This window comes from Aphis gossypii, unplaced genomic scaffold (genome assembly GCF_020184175.1).
Source record: "Aphis gossypii isolate Hap1 unplaced genomic scaffold, ASM2018417v2 Contig00317, whole genome shotgun sequence".
In the NCBI taxonomy this organism is placed as follows: Eukaryota; Metazoa; Arthropoda; class Insecta; order Hemiptera; family Aphididae; genus Aphis; species Aphis gossypii.
In genome coordinates this window covers 1-18,653 of record NW_026083063.1, presented here as the reverse complement: position 1 = coordinate 18,653, position 18,653 = coordinate 1, and the positions used below count along the sequence as shown (strand labels likewise).

Sequence of the window (18,653 nt, the reverse complement as noted above, 5' to 3'; positions counted from 1 at the left end):
CCCTCACCCCCTAAGTTTAAATAATTAAATATAAAAACAACAAATATGTTTTAACACTTAATATAATTTATATTTTATAATTATATCGATAAAGCAACAATGTATCTTATTATGTATTCAATAATTCTTTTTTCTTTTTATTTTATAAAACAAAATCTAGTTTTCTAGATTTTTTAGACAATTCATCCACAACTTCTTCCACGGATAGATCAATATCACTATGTACTGACAGTAACGATAATCCATTCAGTCGCGTCTAAATTTTTTTAATTAATTGTAAGTCTAAACAAAATTTTTCTAAAAACTAAATGTCTAACGTTCTTACCTCATTCATTGTATTCCGTAGATGAGTTTTAAGTCTCTTTAAACTAGAAAAACTCCTTTCAGGAGTTGCAGTCGATACAGGAAATGTAACAAATATTTTTAACAGAAGTTTGATATTTGGATAAATTTCTTTATCACAGTTAAGAAACGCTTCTATCCCAATTTTAGTAATTTTATTATTACTGGAGGCTAGTTTTAATTTCCACATCTTTAATTCTGCAAGAACATTGTGTCTATCAATTGCAGGAGAATATAATTTAATTAGGTGCTGAAATTCATTTCTGTCTTCATCAGAAAATTCTGAATGAAATAGGCACTCAAATCCTAAAACAATTAAATAATAAATTTATCACATACATTTAACTACTTAAATGTAGGTAAAAAGATTTATTAATAAAATAAAGCACATAAAATAATAGAATTAAAAAATATTCATTTTTCAGACCTCTTAAAACGTTTTTATGATTCACAAATCTATCGGTCAGTTGAGAAATGAAATTATCAATGTATGGCAAAAACACAGTTACTCGATAATATTCCTCAGTAGACTTTAAATTTTGAGGATTTGCTCGATTTATTTGCTTTGATGTAATCCTTTTTCTAGAGATTGATGTTCCAATTAATTCAGCCATTGTCTATGAATACACAAACAAATAATTAAAAAATGAATGTATACTTAAAAATATATAATATTAATTTTAGTCAATTTATTTATTATTCTAATGTTATTACCTGAGCTTCATCAATTATTCTCTTAAACTCATTTTCAGCATCTTCTCTTACATTCATTAATGATTGTATTAAGTTTTCCACAATATCAACCGTTTTCTTCAAATCTATTCTCTCTTTTTGAAGTTGTTTGCATACTGGCAAGCCATATGAAAACAATACCTAATATAAAATAAATCTTATAAGTTAGGTTATATTATTAGGTTTATAATTATCTTAATGTAATGTTTGTTTGTCGACAGTTATGTCCTACCTTTGTAACATAAAGGGAAACCAAGAACTCTGAATCTTGAATACATTTCAAAAACATATTGGCATCAGTGGAAGATGAATCTTTCCATTCAATAGATATGAAGTTTAGAGCTTTATAAACATAGAATATTAGTTCACAGAAATCATTTAGTGCTTCATAACGCTGAATCCACCTTGTTGCACAGTCTTTTAAGAGTTTTTACATTAGGCGTGTAATCACATTTTTCAATTTCAGTCAAAAGAATATTGTTTCTTTTGGGAGTATTAAAAAAAACATGAAGTTTTTCTATAACTCCCAAACAGTTTCTAATTAGTTTTAAATTGATAGAAGATGAATCTGCTAAGTTCAGGGAATGCGCTGAACAGTGTACGTATAGAGCGTTAGGGTATTTATCTCTTATAATTTTTTGAACACCTTTAAATTGCCCAGCCATATTGCTAGCTCCGTCATAGCCTTGTCCATACATAAACTCGGAATTTGCTCCACAATCACTCAAACCTAAAAATTGTTATTTATTGAAACACTCAATATTAAGTAAAATAAATTACAAATTAGATACCTATCAATATTGATGTAGCCAAGTGTGATCCTGTTAGGCTATGAATAGCAAAAAACTGAAGAAAATCTTCATTTAGCATGTCATTGTTGTCAACATATCTAATACAAAGACAACTGCTCTACATTTGATACATCAGTTGTCTCATCGACCAAAATTGAAAAACATTGTGATTTATTTATTTTGTTCACAATTTTATTTAAAATGAGTTTATTACAAGCTTCAATTATCTGATTTTGTATACCAGGACTGGTGTATTTGTTTCGTTTACCTGGACCTTCAAGTACTGATTTCAGATAATCATCTCCTTTTGCTCGATATTTAAGGATAGCTCGAAAGTTACCTTCATTACTTTGTTCATCTTTAAGTAAAAAAATCAATAATATATGTAATTAAAAATTTAAAACTGAAATGCAATAAAAAGGTACAAACCTTTAATATTAAATGATCCAAAATCACGGTGTCCTCTTAAAGGTATTTTTTCACGGCCACATAAAATAACGCACTGTATTATTGGAATAAGTCGCTTTCTATTTTCTTGTACTTGCTTAGCACTATGAAAATTGTCAGTGTATAAAATAAGAACAAAAAATAAACATATTTTATTCTACTCGTTAATTTTAAAGTACGCATTTACCGTTCACTATCAATTTGTTTTATTAAAGGAATTTCCTTCTTCTCAAATATATTCAAAAAACTCTCAGCGTCTATTACTGATTTTAGATGATATTCACATATGGCATGAGTACGAAATACCTTTAAATTCCAAATTACAATTCAGTCAACTAAAAATGACATTATTAGGTTTAAAATAAATTACTTCTTGTGCATGTTTAAAGTTGACAAATGGTTTAATAACAAGCTGCCCAAGCTTTTTAGTCAACTAAAAATGACATTATTAGATTTAAAATAAATTACTTCTTGTGCATGTTTAAAGTTGACAAATGGTTTAATAACAAGCTGCCCAAGCTTTTGGTTTCCTACACCTCCATGCCTTGCAAAAATAACGCAATATTTACAATAAGCACCTAGTTTTATTTTGGAGTATGTAAGTCAAGGAAATGAATGTAGCCATGTCATTTGAAATTTCAATTTTCTATTTTTATTTAAATCTAGTAAAGGAAATTCGTAATAATCAGGAGGAACCCAAATGTTTTTCAATACCTAGTAAAAAATAGATAAATATCAAAATATTAGCTAGGTAGGTACCTACTCTGTTGTAAGAAAATTTACCCAATTTTAATATACATTACACATATTGAATTATATGATTCTGATCTTACCAATATTTTTTCAGCATCTGTCAGAGAACGGTTCAAATTTGAAAACAAAGAAATATCATTACTTTCATAAGTTTCAGAAACATGTTTTTTTACATTATCACAACCATCAACATCAACATTTTCTGTCTGTTAAATAAGAAATAAATTATGAAATAATTAAAACTCATCATTTAATATAAAATATAAATTAACCTTAATATAAAGATAATATTATAGGGCCCTGAATAATAATAAATTATTAATATTAAAAAAATAATAAATTGTAAAGCTTATAATTTAAAGTGTCGAGTAATGCATATCTATATACATTTTGCAGGCTATTTAGTTACTACGGCACTGAGCATTTAGCCGATTTAACATTGACTAAATAAGCCATTGTTACTAAAAAGTAGGTATAAGTACAGTAGAAAAAGTACTTACCTGAACATCATGTTTAATATTATTATGATCATTTTCTTTTGGTTGATGAACTGAATCAGACACTGATGATTTAAAAAAAAACTTTGTTATTTTGGTTGGTTTCATGATGATCAAGTAACAACAATCAACAATTAACGAAATACAATAAGCTTAAACATTGACATTAAAGTATTAAACAAGAACACTTCAAATAAAAAGTTATGGCAGTACGACGTTCGACACACAATACATTAATAGTACACAACTAGAGAATATCGCCACAATAAAATCGAAAGTCGAAACGCGCGTCATTGCACCAAGTATTCGTTATTTCGTTAATCGTTATCAAATACGTCAACTATTACGATTCATTGTATGCACGATTAAAGATATTATTAATAAAATATCCAATTTATAATCTATTTATATCTAAATTTATGTCCTTAATATTGTGGTGAACCGCCACCGCCACCACAATATTCCCTCTCACTGACGCGCGAGGTTGGAGGCACTGATCGCGCCATTAGGTACACGCAGCTCGAGTGTTCGACTGCCGCTCTCGAGCTCTCCTCGCTCTTTCGACGGCGCCCGGACTATCGTCTAATTTAGATTTAAATTAAAAAAAAAAATACTCAACTCAAGTCTTGGGGGGGGGGATCAAACCCAATGATCCCCCCCCCGTAAATACGCCACTGGGCTATGCTCTTTGCATTTCGAAGACAAAATGTTTAGCAACTTCCATAAAATAGACTGAAAGCAGATGCAATACCAACAATATTTGATAATTTAACTGAAGAGGTTCCATTAGTTGAACAATGTCAAGTTCCATTAAATGACACTCGTATTAGCGATAACACACCATCGTGTTCGACATATATTGCTGGTAAAAATGTGTAATCTTTTTCTATTCTTTTTTACTTTTTAATCTATCATAAACAATTTTTTTTTGACATCAATTACAAATATAAAACTAGTTTGTAGCTTCCTATATAGAATAAAAAAAGAAGAAATAAACTAGTGTAAAACCTGTAAAACCACAAGCTTCGTTGTTTCTCTTAGAATCCAAAAGTAATAGCAGGGTGTTAAGGAAATTATTAATCCGTGTGTTCCTTAAACAACTTGATTGTCAATCAGATGGACAAACTGATTGCTCCTCGATGTATCGGATAGCAAACCTACTAAATAGGCTGGTGCGTTAGGCGATGACATGATAAGGAAGACGTTAACGTGATAAGGTCGTGTTTGTTTTTTCAAAAATTGTGTTTTTTTATATTTAATTTTTATTTTTGTTAAATTAATTAAATTAACTATATAATATGAATCATAAAAACCTGGAAATAGCCATACCCTTCACAGAAAACGATGAAGATGCGGTTCTATGCAACATGATTTCCCTAAGTATACCTACCTACCTGTGTTTATTTATTTAACATGTTGGCGGACAGTCACTATTATAATAGTCTTATTAAAATAAGTCGTAAATGATATAACTGCTAGAGCACTCCATACTAGTGTCCTATTGTGACTTATTAACAAAACAAAAAAAAATAATATTCTTAAAACTTTGAACACACAACTAATGACTCCCAAATTACAGTTATTTCCGGCACCGTGTTTATGTCCACAGCGCCCATGTAATAACTAGTAATATAATATAACACGAATATAAAAATAGTAAAACAGTTATTATAAAATAATCGCACAAAACTTGGGAGGACAGATTCGACGACGAGTACTGTATGACGTTCGATCGTTAACTGATTATATAATATAATAATAATGATAAAGATAATACAACAATATATATAATAATACTGATGATAATTATAAATATTATAAATGACTTATGTATTTTATATCTTACACTATATATTTTTTATATTTTTTACATTTTGAATATTTACAAAAAAAAAATGTATTAAATACGATTTCCAGATGGTGATGTACATCAGATTTTGTGTCTAAAAAAATGTTGATACATTATGGCTTTTTGGAAATCGTCAATGAAACAGTCGAACAAAATTCGCAAGATTTAGTTGAAGCTACCCCTACAGAATACAGCAATCAAGATCTGCCCATACATAATAAGACAAATACCAATAAAAACTCATCTACTAATCCGTTGCATTCAGGTAAAAATATATCTAAATGTTGTAGTGTTATTTTAAATTTTACTTTGATTAAAAATTAGTTTTTTAATTATTTAATATTTATTAACCAATTTCATTATATTTTAATTAGAAAAATTCAAATGGAATAAAAGTTCAATCGAACTTTTAATTGATACTAGGGCTGAATTTGATCATTAGTTTTACAAAAATCGAAACAACACATCCATATGGAAAAAAATTGCCAGTATTATGAATGTCAATGGTTATGTTGTTGCTCATTCTGATGTTAATGATAAATTTAGAAATCTCATGGCTACTTACAGGTATGAAAATTTTTGTATTCTGTTAGGTTTTGTTTTTAATTTAAGCTTTTTAAATCTGTCAACATTTGATTTTAAAATTATAAGAACAATTTATTCTACTTGTAAAAACTAAATACACAAGATTATTAATTTTGATTTACAACCCTATTTATGAGATTAATATGGTTTAGAGCAAATCAAGATCGTGCATCTCAGAGTGGCGAAGGAGCAATATCTTGGGAATATTTTGAAATAATGAAAAATCACTTTGGCCACAAAGATTCAGTTTTGCCAAAAAATAAGCAATTATTTGAATTATCTATTATAGATAAACCAGGAACATCAACTCAAAATGTAGTTTATAACTCTGCAGCACAATTATCAGCTGAATTAAGTCAAAGATTAACAAACCTACTTTAAAAAGAAAATGCATCAGTCAGTGTAAGTCACAATCTACTTCAATGGACACCAATGTAGATAAAGATATCACAGAAATAAGGGAAAATACAAATGACTCTGATGATTCAGATTCAATAAATTTAAAACAGGTTAGAGTAAAAAATAAAAAAAATATACCGTCTCAAATATTAGATTTGTTGAGAGAAGAAAAAAAATTTTTTAACCTAATGGGGCGTCTGGTAGAATTGGAAGAAGAAAAGTTAAAAGTACTAAAATATAATTCGTATAAACCATAAACTCCTTTATTGGCTAAATTAATTGTTTTATTATATAGTTGATTAATTTTATTTTTCGTTAATATGTACAAGGAAAGTACTTAATTTTTTTTTTTAATTTTCAAAGTTTAATTGTTCAATTAATTATAAAGTATAAAGTAAACCATTTTTTATGTTATACTATTATTTTATATTATATGAAGGAAATGATCATTTTTTTAAATTTAAATATGCTAGAAAATATTACCTATTTAAGATTTGAGACTGAAAAAAATTTATATGATCTCAGTTGTTAATTATCATAAGATAAAATATGAATAAAGATAAATTAAAATTGTTATTTTTTAGTTATTTAATTACCTATTGTATAATTTGAAAGTTTAGAAATACAATTAAAATTGTTTTAACTGATGTATTTTGGAAATTGTATTTTTACAAAAAAAAAACATATAATAATTTTTTAACATCAAGAATAATGCACATAACTTTACTATTAAAATCTAAATATTCTAAATTCTCATGATTACTGGGTAATGAGTGGTAAAGACGTGTTCACTGTTTTTGTGAACACACGCTATACTTTAAAGGAAAGAAAATGTAAAGTGATAGAAACAATTCATTATAAAAGTTCAATATATTGTTGCCTTTTATTTGAGAAGAAATTTGAAGACATAAGAACATTTTTTAATGAATACAGATTCAAAATCTGAAAATACAATAATAAAATTATACAAATAGATTTTTTATAAAATTAATATAGATTATAATATATAAAACATGGCTATAAAATTGTTGTGTTTCTGTTAAGGTTAAGGTATACTAGCTTATATGGTACTCACAAACTTGCTAAACTGTTTCTTTTATTAATACCAGTTATGTCTTGTTGATTTATACCGTCATTGACAAATTCGTTTTGAATTGCATCAGGGTTTGAATCAATTGGTAAACTGACGGAGCGGGAGGAGTGGGGGCTTGCTGTGGAATGGAATCATTCATATTTGACGTGGATGTAGCACTATCTACGATACCCACCGAACCTTATAAAAATAATAATAACAATTATTATTATCGATTCCAATACATTTTAATAATATAATAATTACTACACACTTGATGACTGCTGCTGCTGCTGCTGTCCAACTGCGATACCCATAGCCAAATTATATTCAGAACCATACTTAACAAAACCTATTAAGAATGAATTATAGAATAAAAGATTTTTCTTATATAATCTATACTAAACATACGATATATTATCATATAAATTAATATATATATATATATATATATATAGATAGATATATTATATATTTCAATATTTAAATTATTTATTCGTTAATATTTAATTGCACCTTGTCGGTGTTACTAGGCTCATTTATAGAAATGTTTGTTATACCGACAACGTTAGGAGTTACCACCAGCCATGGTATATAGTAATTTATATATAAGTATCAGAACACGTTGCACCTCCCCACCAAAAAAAAGGTTTATGTCTCAAAGACAGAAATCTTTCAAAGATTAGTACAAAATGGTTAAGTTACAAATTATTACAATATTATAGTGTTTACAATGTTCGATTACAAGTTATTGAAATAAGACATACATTACAATTATCTGTATGCTTTTACATTTAAAATATTTTCATTATATAATATGAATATATGATGGATATGTTATATATACAGTTTGATTAGATATGGTTTGATTACAATATAATGGTTAAATATTTTGATTATAATATAATCAATGATTAAATAGTTAGATTAAATATTTGGTTATAATATAATTCAATGTTTTAAATATGTTGGTTAGTTTTCTTATAATTTATAATTGTGATTACAATAAAATATAGTGTTAGTAAATAGTATAATATAATGATTATAATAGATTTGATAATTTATTCCAATAAAATATGTGGTTAGTATAATATGTTGTTTACAATAGTTTCTTATATGGTAAATTAATTATTACAAATAATATTTTTACTTATTATAATATGTTAGTAATATAAAATCTATAAGATTCCCCACACATTTTTTTTTTTTTTTTTTACTTTTCCGATAGTAATTTATTCATACAGTACATTTTCTTAAATCTAAGTGTACATATATACAGGGTGTCCCACAGAGATCTGACAAATGAAATAACTTTTGATCTAATTAATATTTTTAAAAAATTTCTTTTAAATATAATTTATAGACGATTGCGCTACATTTTTATTATCATTTTTTTATTTTTTATTTTTTAATACCGAAAATAAAAAACTTAAAAATTTATAAAAAAAATTTCCAAAGTATTCAAAATAGCCAATTTGTAAATCTGATTTTCAGAAAAATTTACATGGTAAAAACATTTATTTAAGTCAAGTGGCTGATTTTTTACAATTTTTTTAAATATCAATATTCTCGTTAATAATTTACTATCTAGTTTATGATAGAAACATTATAATTTCAAAAAATATAAATTATTTTAAAATTATTTTGTATGTACATTTTTAAATAGGTGCATATTCAAATCTAACTATTTTTTTATTGTATTTATTATAATTTATAATAATAAGTTGTGTACTGGTATATAAACTATATTAATACAATAATACCCGCAATTATTGATTAAATAATTCATGTGTTTATTACCAGAAATGTATAATACCTTTTTATAATTAATTTTAGCGTTTATACTTTTAATTTTAAATAATCCGTTTGTAGAATACGGTTAATTCAAAACGCAGTAATAGAACAATAGAAGACGCTTTAAGCGTTTACTGTTCACACTTGCTTGCGGTATTGCGTAGCGTAATCGCGGTGGCAGTATAAATCTGTGTCGTTACTCGTTAGTGAGTTATTACCCGTCCATAACCTGTTTAACCCAAAAAAAAATCGTCCCCACCCATAACTTACCCAGTTAAACAATATTATTCTATGACACAACACAATGATAATCACAGAATATGTCCAATTTAAAAGACGTTGATTAACCCCTAATCTTGACCCATTGTTGATCAATAATAAAAGATATTACTATCACAGATTACCAAAGTTAGGTAATAATTTATAACCTTAGTAGTTCGTGCTTAAAATAATAGTGATAAATGATAAGATACCATGTGGTTGTTTGTTGATAATTTGATAATTATTAAAATGATAACGCTCGTGTTAGTTCTTCGTAATTTTTATATGACAGTTAAAACAAAAAGTTAAACTAAATTTAAATACGCATCTAATTATTTCATTATTTCAATCAAGTTGATATTTTTAAGTCATTGTAATTAGTGCGTTTGAATTTTTGTCATCTGGTTTAGTTTACTATACATATCTTTGTGTCTAGCTTATTTTAATATACTAAAATTAACTAAATAAAAATAATAATTCACCATTCAAATGATAGTTTTTAAAAAATATGTTTTTGGTTATTTTATGAAAAATATGTAGAATATTGATTTATTAATAAATACATTACTATAGTAAAGATTACAAGTTTAATTAATCGGTTATTTTTAATACATTGTGTCATTACAATGACTGAGGATTTATTGTCCGTTACTGACTGTCAAAAAAGTCTATGTATAAAATGTAAGTATTAATAATTTGATTATACTATATATTTATTAATTATATTACATATTATTTAAATTGTATTTTATCTTGTATGTAGTTCCATAAATATGATCCAATTACTACAAGTAACATAATGTTTGATGTGCCGCAACATACATGTCAATTAATAATGTCAATAATTAATTGGTTATTTTTAATACAATGTGTCATTACAATGACTGAGGATTTATTGTCCGTCACTGACTGTCAAAAAAGTCTATGTATAAAATGTAAGTATTAATAATTTGATTATACTATATATTTATTAATTATATTACATATTATTTAAATTGTTTATCTTGTATGTAGTTCCATAAATATGATCCAATTACTACAAGTAACATAATATTTGATGTGCCGCAACATACATGTCAAAAAAAAAAAAAAAAAAATCAAATAGAAAGTCTTACCTCAAATGTAAATATAACTGAATAAGATCTTTTCATTCTAATATTAATAGATATTATTAATTAATATTTTATCATTTTATTTTATCTTATAGGTAAAAAGTAGCTTTCAAAATGAATTTCGTGATTCAAAATATATACCTACAACATTGATGATCACACAATATCTTGTATGTTCAAGTATTAACATACATATAGTATGTAGTCTATATACACTACTATACTGTCTCTACACACTACTATACTGTCTCTACAATCCTCTACAGTTTTATGTGTTGGAAAATCATCAATTTATGTACCAATGGATAAATTATGTATTTATATTTAAATTAATAGTATGAATTGTATGATTAAATTCATTAAATTATTTTAAAAAAAAATTGTATAGGTCTTATAATTAGAATATTAGGAATACTGAGAAAAATCAAAAATTTTATAAAGTGTTAAGCAAAGAAAGGTGACCTATTTTAAATTCAAAAAATATGAGACTTATGGTCGTAAACTTCTAGGTTATAGAGACCTTTTATTTGGTTCTGAAATATAATTATTTTTCAACAATTTAAAAAAAAATTAAATTTATTTCTATCTCCGTCACTAATGAGGTGAATTATAAACAGATAATTAATTTTTTTTTTGAAGTAATGATTGATTTTGTTTAGTAACTATGAGTTTTTAGATTATACACAAATACTCTGCTTACGCAATCCGTTAAGTATAAATTCTAATGATTTTTAGTTAACTAAGTGAATTTAGTCGGTATTTCAGAAATAAAATGATTTTACTACATTTGTATCTTAACAGCAATCCTTGGCGTGCACATCTTTATACCGTGGACATAGGTTTCCTTCAATAATTAATAAACTATACTACAATACTAATAACTAGTAAGCATAAGGTATATTAAATGTCTGAACATGCCTACTACAGTCAGTTACATTATATTTGATGCTTTTTTTTTTGAATATAGTATGTATATTTTTATATTTTTTATATGTTTAAAACAATTAAATCAAACAAAAATAATTTCAACCTACAATCTTCTTGATTGGTTATTACAATAATTTAATTACCTAATTAAAAGTTAACCATCACAGATATTGATTTGTGCAAGTTTGTTAATATTGCTGTTAAGATACTAAAAGATAAAGAAATTGATATTTAATAATTATTATAATAGGGTTTTTTAATTTAAATTATAACAAATGATATGACGTACAACAAACATATTATATATTGTTACGGCCAACATTTAGGTTGCTGGTAATGAATTACCTGTCCTTTTTTACGGTCTTGAGTTGGGCATCTCGGCGTGTTCTTAAATATAAAAAATATAAGACATTAATTAGTCATGTACCTATAATAAATTATTAAAAAAGATAAATAGTAAAAAAAAAAAAAACATTAATATTACTTTATTTTTTTTGTCTTCCCAATAGACAAATCTAGCTTTGGATTTTCTTATAAGGTACTGATCTTCTACAGTTTGCTCTCCAATCTTGATGCCATTTAAAATGTCCAAAAATTTACTATGTTTGGGACACCACCATTCAGTACAATTCTAATAAAATACAAATTATAAACTTGATATCAAAATCATTTTAAATGAATATAATACATCATTTATTTTCAATGCGTCTGAGCTTATACTGCTTGGCTCATCTTGTACACTTAATTTTTTCATTTTTGAACAGACAAGTTTTTCAATAAATGAAATCTTGGATTCAAGTGGCTGTAAATCATCTAATTTTACATAATTACTCATACTAGATGAGGGGGAATTATGTAAAATTTGTTGCTCCTGAATGTAAATAATTTTAATTTAGTATTATGTGTTGGATATTTTGTTTATTTGTGTATTTTATTATTTATTAAATTTATTTTTACCAATTTCTTTTCAATATCTATTGCGGTTTTATCATTCACCTCAACAGTGACCAATTTTTGTTTAAGTAATTCCTATAAAAATAACACTTAGCATATTTTTTTTAAATAATTTTCTTACATGTACTTACAATGTCCTTCTCTAAACTCTCACATTTTGTTTTTGAGTACAGACTATAACAAATATTGTAATTTATATTATAACTGCTGTGTATTTATAAAATTATAATGTTATACCTATAATTAGGGTTAGGATGTTTATGCACTAAAAAACAGATAAATATGCATAAAAAATAAAGAAATGCGAAAAAAAATGCAATATAAATATAATATGTTTAGAAATAAATTGAATTATTAATAAAAAATCAACAAATTGTGTCAGTAAAAAAATAAAAAAAATTTGCAAAATCATAAACATCATAACCCTACCTATAGTTATACATATTTTACTATTATTTATTAATAACTGAAAGTATTAAGTGTAATATATTTTTTAATTTTGCTACTAGAGTACTTACATTATCTTCTTCCAAAATATCATTTTTGTTTTTGAGTATGATCTATCAGAAAAAAAAATTGTAAATATTATGCATATTTTTTTATTTGTTTTATAAACTTACATTTTTTTCTTTATAAGCCTTTTCCTGAACTTTTAATGTTACCTAATAATATGTTATTGAAAATAAATTGTTTACCGTGTAATTATTTTTTTATTATTTATTCTGCTTTAGTTACTTACAATTTCTTCAGCAAGTGATTTATTTTCTGTTTGAAGGCGTATCACATCTTCAGCATAATAGTTACTTTCAACATTTTTATTTTTTAAATGTTTGTCTAACGTATGGTATTGCTGTAAATTTGTGTATATACATATGTGTCTTATTATTATTTTCAAAAAAAAAAAAAAAATAGATATTAATTTCAATATTCACATACCTGACGTAGAGTATCCATTTCATTAATGGCATCTTTAAGCGCGGACTTGAAAAATTCTAGTTCGGTAATATCATCACCTTTATTATTTTTCTTGTACTCACCATATAATATACCAACATCTTCAAAAGTATCCATTATTTTAAATGTTTAAACTTTAAGCAAAATAAAGAAATAAAGAAGGTGCGATGTATATCTTTAAATGCACAAATCTAAACAAGTTGTAGAACAAAAAATACTACAGAAATACATATGTAACCATGTAGAAAACACTTAAAAGTGTCAGACTTTCCAGTTAGATAAAACTAATAAATGTACTATTTATAAAATAATAATCAAGTTTAGATAAGTGTCATATCTTGGTTTTGGAAATCCACATTTTTTTTAAACTATTATGTATTTATGTAGGTTTTCTATTGAGACTTTAACAGCCTATCTGACTTGAAGATTTTTCTCAAATTTTAACCAAAATATAAATTAATTTTAATTAATTTAACGATGCCTGCAATTTATAGTAACGCAGAGTATTCTGATATGTTGGCTATTTTTTATGAATGTGGTAAAAGTACACTAAATGCTTCTCGTAAATATTTACAAAAATATCCAGAACGAAGACAACCCTCACGAGCTACATTTACCAATGTAGCAAATACATTGCACCAAACAGGTAGAATAATAATAATATTTTAATAATTAACAATCATATAAATATTTTATAAATTATATTAGTACCTATATACAATTTATTATTAATATTAAATAAAGCGCAGCTTAGTTTTACTTTTAAAAAAATACAGTTTATTCCTTAATACATAATATTATACTATAAAATAAAATGAAAGAATATAAATATAAAATACAAAACATGAATTTAAATAAATTTATATCAATTAGACAATAACTACATCATAGAATTTACATGGTATTCTTCATTAACAAATTCAAAATAAGACACTAAATACACTAAAAAATTAAAATTTTGTACAGGCAAGTTTCCAGATGGCCATCGATCAAGAAATCACGCTGTTGTAGATGATTGTAATACTGTTGATGTTTTAGCTGCATTTAGTTTCACACCACAGGCATCAATAAGATCCGTAGCTCGGCAAACAAATATTTCTAAATCAACAGTACATCGCATACTAAAAAACAATTCATTTCATCCGTTCAAATTACATTGTGTTCAAGAGTTGAAACCATCTGATCCAGAAAGAAGACTGCAATTCATATCAGAAATTGTTAGCTTGTATGATCAAGATAGCAATATATTGGACAAAATTTTATGGACTGATGAAAGTCTTTTTAACAATAACGGCATGGTAAATCGGCATAACGCACATTATTGGAATGATTCAAATCCATTTTGGACAAGAGAAACCAAGTCCCAAGTTCGATGGTCCATAAATGTATGGTGTGGTATATTAAATAACACATTAATAGGACCTTACTTTTATGAAGGGACGTTAACTGGTGTACGTTATTTGAATTTTCTAGAAAACATTTTGCCATTATTGCTAGAAAATGTTCCTCTTCATACTCGGGAATGTATGTGGGCACAGCAAGATGGTGCTCCACCACATAATTCCAATATAGTCAAAGATTATTTGAACAATACTTTTCCTTTGCGATGGACAGGTACGAACGGTCCAGTTAAATGGCCACCACGTTCTCCAGATCTTACACCACTAGATTTTTTTTTATGGGGATATTTAAAGGATCGTGTTTATACTGAGCAATCTTCTTCACTCGATAATTTGAAAGAGCGTATCATTGCGGCATGCTCGTCCATAACATCGGAAATGTTGAAGTCTGTGACGGCATCAATATTAACACGTTATGAAAAATGTCTATCAAATAACGGTAGACATTTTGAAAATATATTAAAATAATTTAACTATTTTTTCAAAAATAAATATTATGTTATTATTGTTATTGTTATTATTGCTACTATGTAAAATATTTTATAATAAATAATTAACTATTAAAACTAAATTATTTTATTATAAAATGTAAAGAATAATTAACTTGGTTGATCTTGAATCTGGATTATTGATCCGCTATCACTGTTTAATGTTTATTATTTAAAAATGATAATTGATATCACGGTCTTAGATTGATACTTTGATCCAATTGATAAAACATAATTGATAATGATAATGACATTTTATTTTATATCACGGTTTTATCTTAAACCGTGTTTTATATTCAATATAATCTTTATCAATAATATTGGTTATTTTTATAATATAGCTATTATTGTTATGACATGTTTTCCCAGTACTTCAGAAATCGAGCACCACAGAATTGATATCTATCCAATTAATACCTATGACAATAAACTATTGTGCACACAATATTTTATGGCCTATCCTCAGATAAAAGATGTCAATATTTTAACTACTGGTTTTTAATAAATACAGCTATCACGATTACGCTACACAATACCGCAGGCAAGCGTCTCTTAATACTGCGTTTTGAAATAACCGTATTCTACAAACGGATTATTTATAATTATCATAGTTGTCAATGTTATCACATAGTTCATCTTCAGATTCTGTTTCGTTATGATAAATTTCTTTCGGTACCATATTTTTTATTTTTATTTCACCATCCTTACATACATTAGAGACTCCGGTTACATTATCCAAATAATTGTTAATAGCTTCAGTTATACTATATTCAGATCCAGTTTCGCAATTATCAACCTCATAATTTATTATTTTTTTATCGAATGTATTATCAGTGTCATTATTTAAAATTGAGTTTTGGAGTTTTGATGTTTTTGATTTATAATTTTCGACTTCATCTTCTTCCGACTGTATGTTTATTTTCATACTCATATTACTGTCCAATATTTTAATTTCTTTATTGTTATTTTTTATTTGTTCGCTTCTGAATAATTTGCAATTGTTTTCAATATTAATTAAATGTTTGGCGACAAATCGGCCAGCTGTCATAGGTTGACTATTGAAGCGCAAAATTTTATTTTTTAATTCCAAAAAATCACATTCAACTGGAGCCGATGAAGCGCTTTTGTATGGGGACCTAAAAGAAGGTTGCATAACATTGGTCCATAATGTAAAATATTTACAGTAGAGTATAATATCTCGTGACAAATCTGGAAGATAATAAGCCGATAAACGATCACCTATAATTTTTGAATTATTTTTACAAACATTTTCAATTTCGTTAACAAATAGGTTTATATGGCTATTCGGAGTATAATTTGTATTATCATCATCATCGTTTTCAAAATAATTACACTGCCAATCTGATGCCTCTTCATTCGCGTTTTCAGTTACTTCAATACCTTTAATTTTGTTTAATAAAAACCGTCTACTCGTCTCCGAGGGAGTTTCCACTTTATCTTCTGTCCAGCCATCTGTCTCACATAACATTACATTTAATAGAGCAGATAACGTTTGTTTAAAATTTTCAATACTGATTGATGTTACCAGAAATCGCATACATCTGACATAAAATTGTTTCAGAGTCCAATTTTTATTTCCTTGCAAATTCTTATTGCGACAGAACATTTTCATAACATGTGCAACATCAATCCGTAGGTAACAATTCGGTAGGTTTGTGTGATATCCAGTTAAGACATCAAAACATTGTTCGACATATGATTTGATGTCACTATTTTTACAGAATGCCATCGAAATCGCTCCTAAAAGTGCCATTGAGAAGTCACATACTGCCTCGTTAGGGGGTTTTAAACTACATTTGATCCAATTCGCTAGCTAGTAAAAGATTGTTAACGTATCTTGTTTTTCAGATATCATTTGGGATACAGGTATCTGACCGTAATGTGTACTTATTACAACTTCATATAAAAAAATATGCGCAGATGGTAAACTTAAAGACGAACGAATTATTTTTTTAACAAGTCCACCAGTTGCATCTATAGAGAGCTTAGCGTGCTGTTTACATACATCCTTATAAATAATTAGTTGATGTCCGGTCCAATAATGTGCATGAAATGGATCAATCCCTGTATTATGTAACGAACCAGCAAATGTAGAGTTGCGTTTAAGTTCAACCAGAGATTCCACAGGATTTTTTATGACTATTCCAAGAGTTTTATCATTGTATTCTTGTTTACTTTTCCGTAGTACATCAATATTATATAAATTAGCTGGAGAAGATTGCCCAAATTCCATTTCAGATGCAGCTTCACGACGTCAATTACTCGCCAGATCTTTTAAAAGCATATTACCAACAATATCCCGTTTGGTACCACGCAATGGCCTTTTAGAATTATGTCTTTCATTATCATTAGTAGTGTCTTTGGCCAAAATACTAAGTTCCAGTGCCTCACCTATAGATGGTTTTTTATTACTCCACCCAAAGATTTCAGAGCTACAATCTTTACATTTACCTTTAAATGTAAGGAAATATTTACAACGATTTAAATTTTTTCTAACTTTACAAGATTTATATTGTATAAAGTTACACAGTAACTTGTACTCCGTTAAAAATGCATCGTTTATTATATCAGCCCATGTGTTTGGTTTAAGAACATCTCATATGATCTACATTTTCCTTTTTCTTTATAAATAACCGCCGTTGGCTCAAATTCTATACAACTCTTATATGGTATAATGAGTTTAAAAAGAGATCTATCTTTATCGTCATTCGTGTCCGTGCTACAATCTTCATCAGTTGAGGATTTTGTGTTTCCACTTTCACTTTCATACTTTTCCTCTAATACAGGCAATTCTATTCCCAATATCCTAAGTAGTTTACTTTTGATGTCATTTCGGTCTTGTAAAACAGATATATAAACAGTATTTTTTGGTACAACATAATTTAGTTCTATTATTATATCATCCCATATTTCATTAGAAGGTGGTCTTAAATGTCCGTTATCAAAAATCTCCTCTTTTTTACTTTTAAGTAACTCAAACTAAGTATCCGGATCTATGATTGGTTTTCTACCTCTTTTTCCCTAAAATATATACCTAAATTAATTAAAATGTACTTATATGATTGTTACAAAATATTTTAAGTCATTAAATTTTTTTTTTTTTCGTTAGTCTTAATTTTTTTCAAGGCTAGGCAAATTAACGATTTTTTTTTAACTCGTTAAGTTAAGTTATTTTAAAATAATTAAGTTAAGTTAAGTTAATAGTTAACTTTAAAAAAAAGTAACTTAACTTAATTTAAAGTTAAAATTTTCTAATTTTCAAAATAAAAAATTTA

General features: G+C 26.5%; 2 protein-coding genes and 2 long non-coding RNA genes across 4 annotated transcripts; 2 read left to right on the top strand and 2 right to left on the bottom strand.

The window, feature by feature from the left end:
• Window positions 1-304: 304 nt before the first annotated feature.
• LOC126553708 (52 kDa repressor of the inhibitor of the protein kinase-like) lies at window positions 305-3,670 on the bottom strand. Its single transcript, XM_050208836.1, has 11 exons — window positions 3,566-3,670; window positions 3,146-3,271; window positions 2,683-2,745; window positions 2,500-2,618; window positions 2,295-2,416; window positions 2,080-2,223; window positions 1,607-1,804; window positions 1,307-1,491; window positions 1,057-1,215; window positions 770-959; window positions 305-648 (listed from the first exon to the last, which is right to left on the bottom strand). Exons 1-11 carry the CDS (start codon window positions 3,668-3,670, stop codon window positions 305-307), a joined length of 1,755 nt encoding a protein of 584 aa, XP_050064793.1.
• Window positions 3,671-10,119: 6,449 nt separating this feature from the next.
• LOC126553721 (uncharacterized) lies at window positions 10,120-10,933 on the top strand. Its single transcript, XR_007606575.1, has 4 exons — window positions 10,120-10,203; window positions 10,286-10,457; window positions 10,537-10,644; window positions 10,730-10,933. It is a non-coding gene; the product is annotated as an uncharacterized LOC126553721 (long non-coding RNA).
• Window positions 10,934-12,118: 1,185 nt separating this feature from the next.
• On the bottom strand, window positions 12,119-12,663 carry LOC126553725 (uncharacterized). The gene is made up of 3 exons (XR_007606578.1): window positions 12,519-12,663; window positions 12,250-12,432; window positions 12,119-12,192 (listed from the first exon to the last, which is right to left on the bottom strand). It is a non-coding gene; the product is annotated as an uncharacterized LOC126553725 (long non-coding RNA).
• Window positions 12,664-13,946: 1,283 nt separating this feature from the next.
• On the top strand, window positions 13,947-15,337 carry LOC126553707 (histone-lysine N-methyltransferase SETMAR-like). Its single transcript, XM_050208835.1, has 2 exons — window positions 13,947-14,115; window positions 14,436-15,337. The coding sequence occupies exons 1-2, from the start codon at window positions 13,947-13,949 to the stop codon at window positions 15,335-15,337; spliced, it is 1,071 nt and encodes a 356-aa protein (XP_050064792.1).
• Window positions 15,338-18,653: the final 3,316 nt, after the last annotated feature.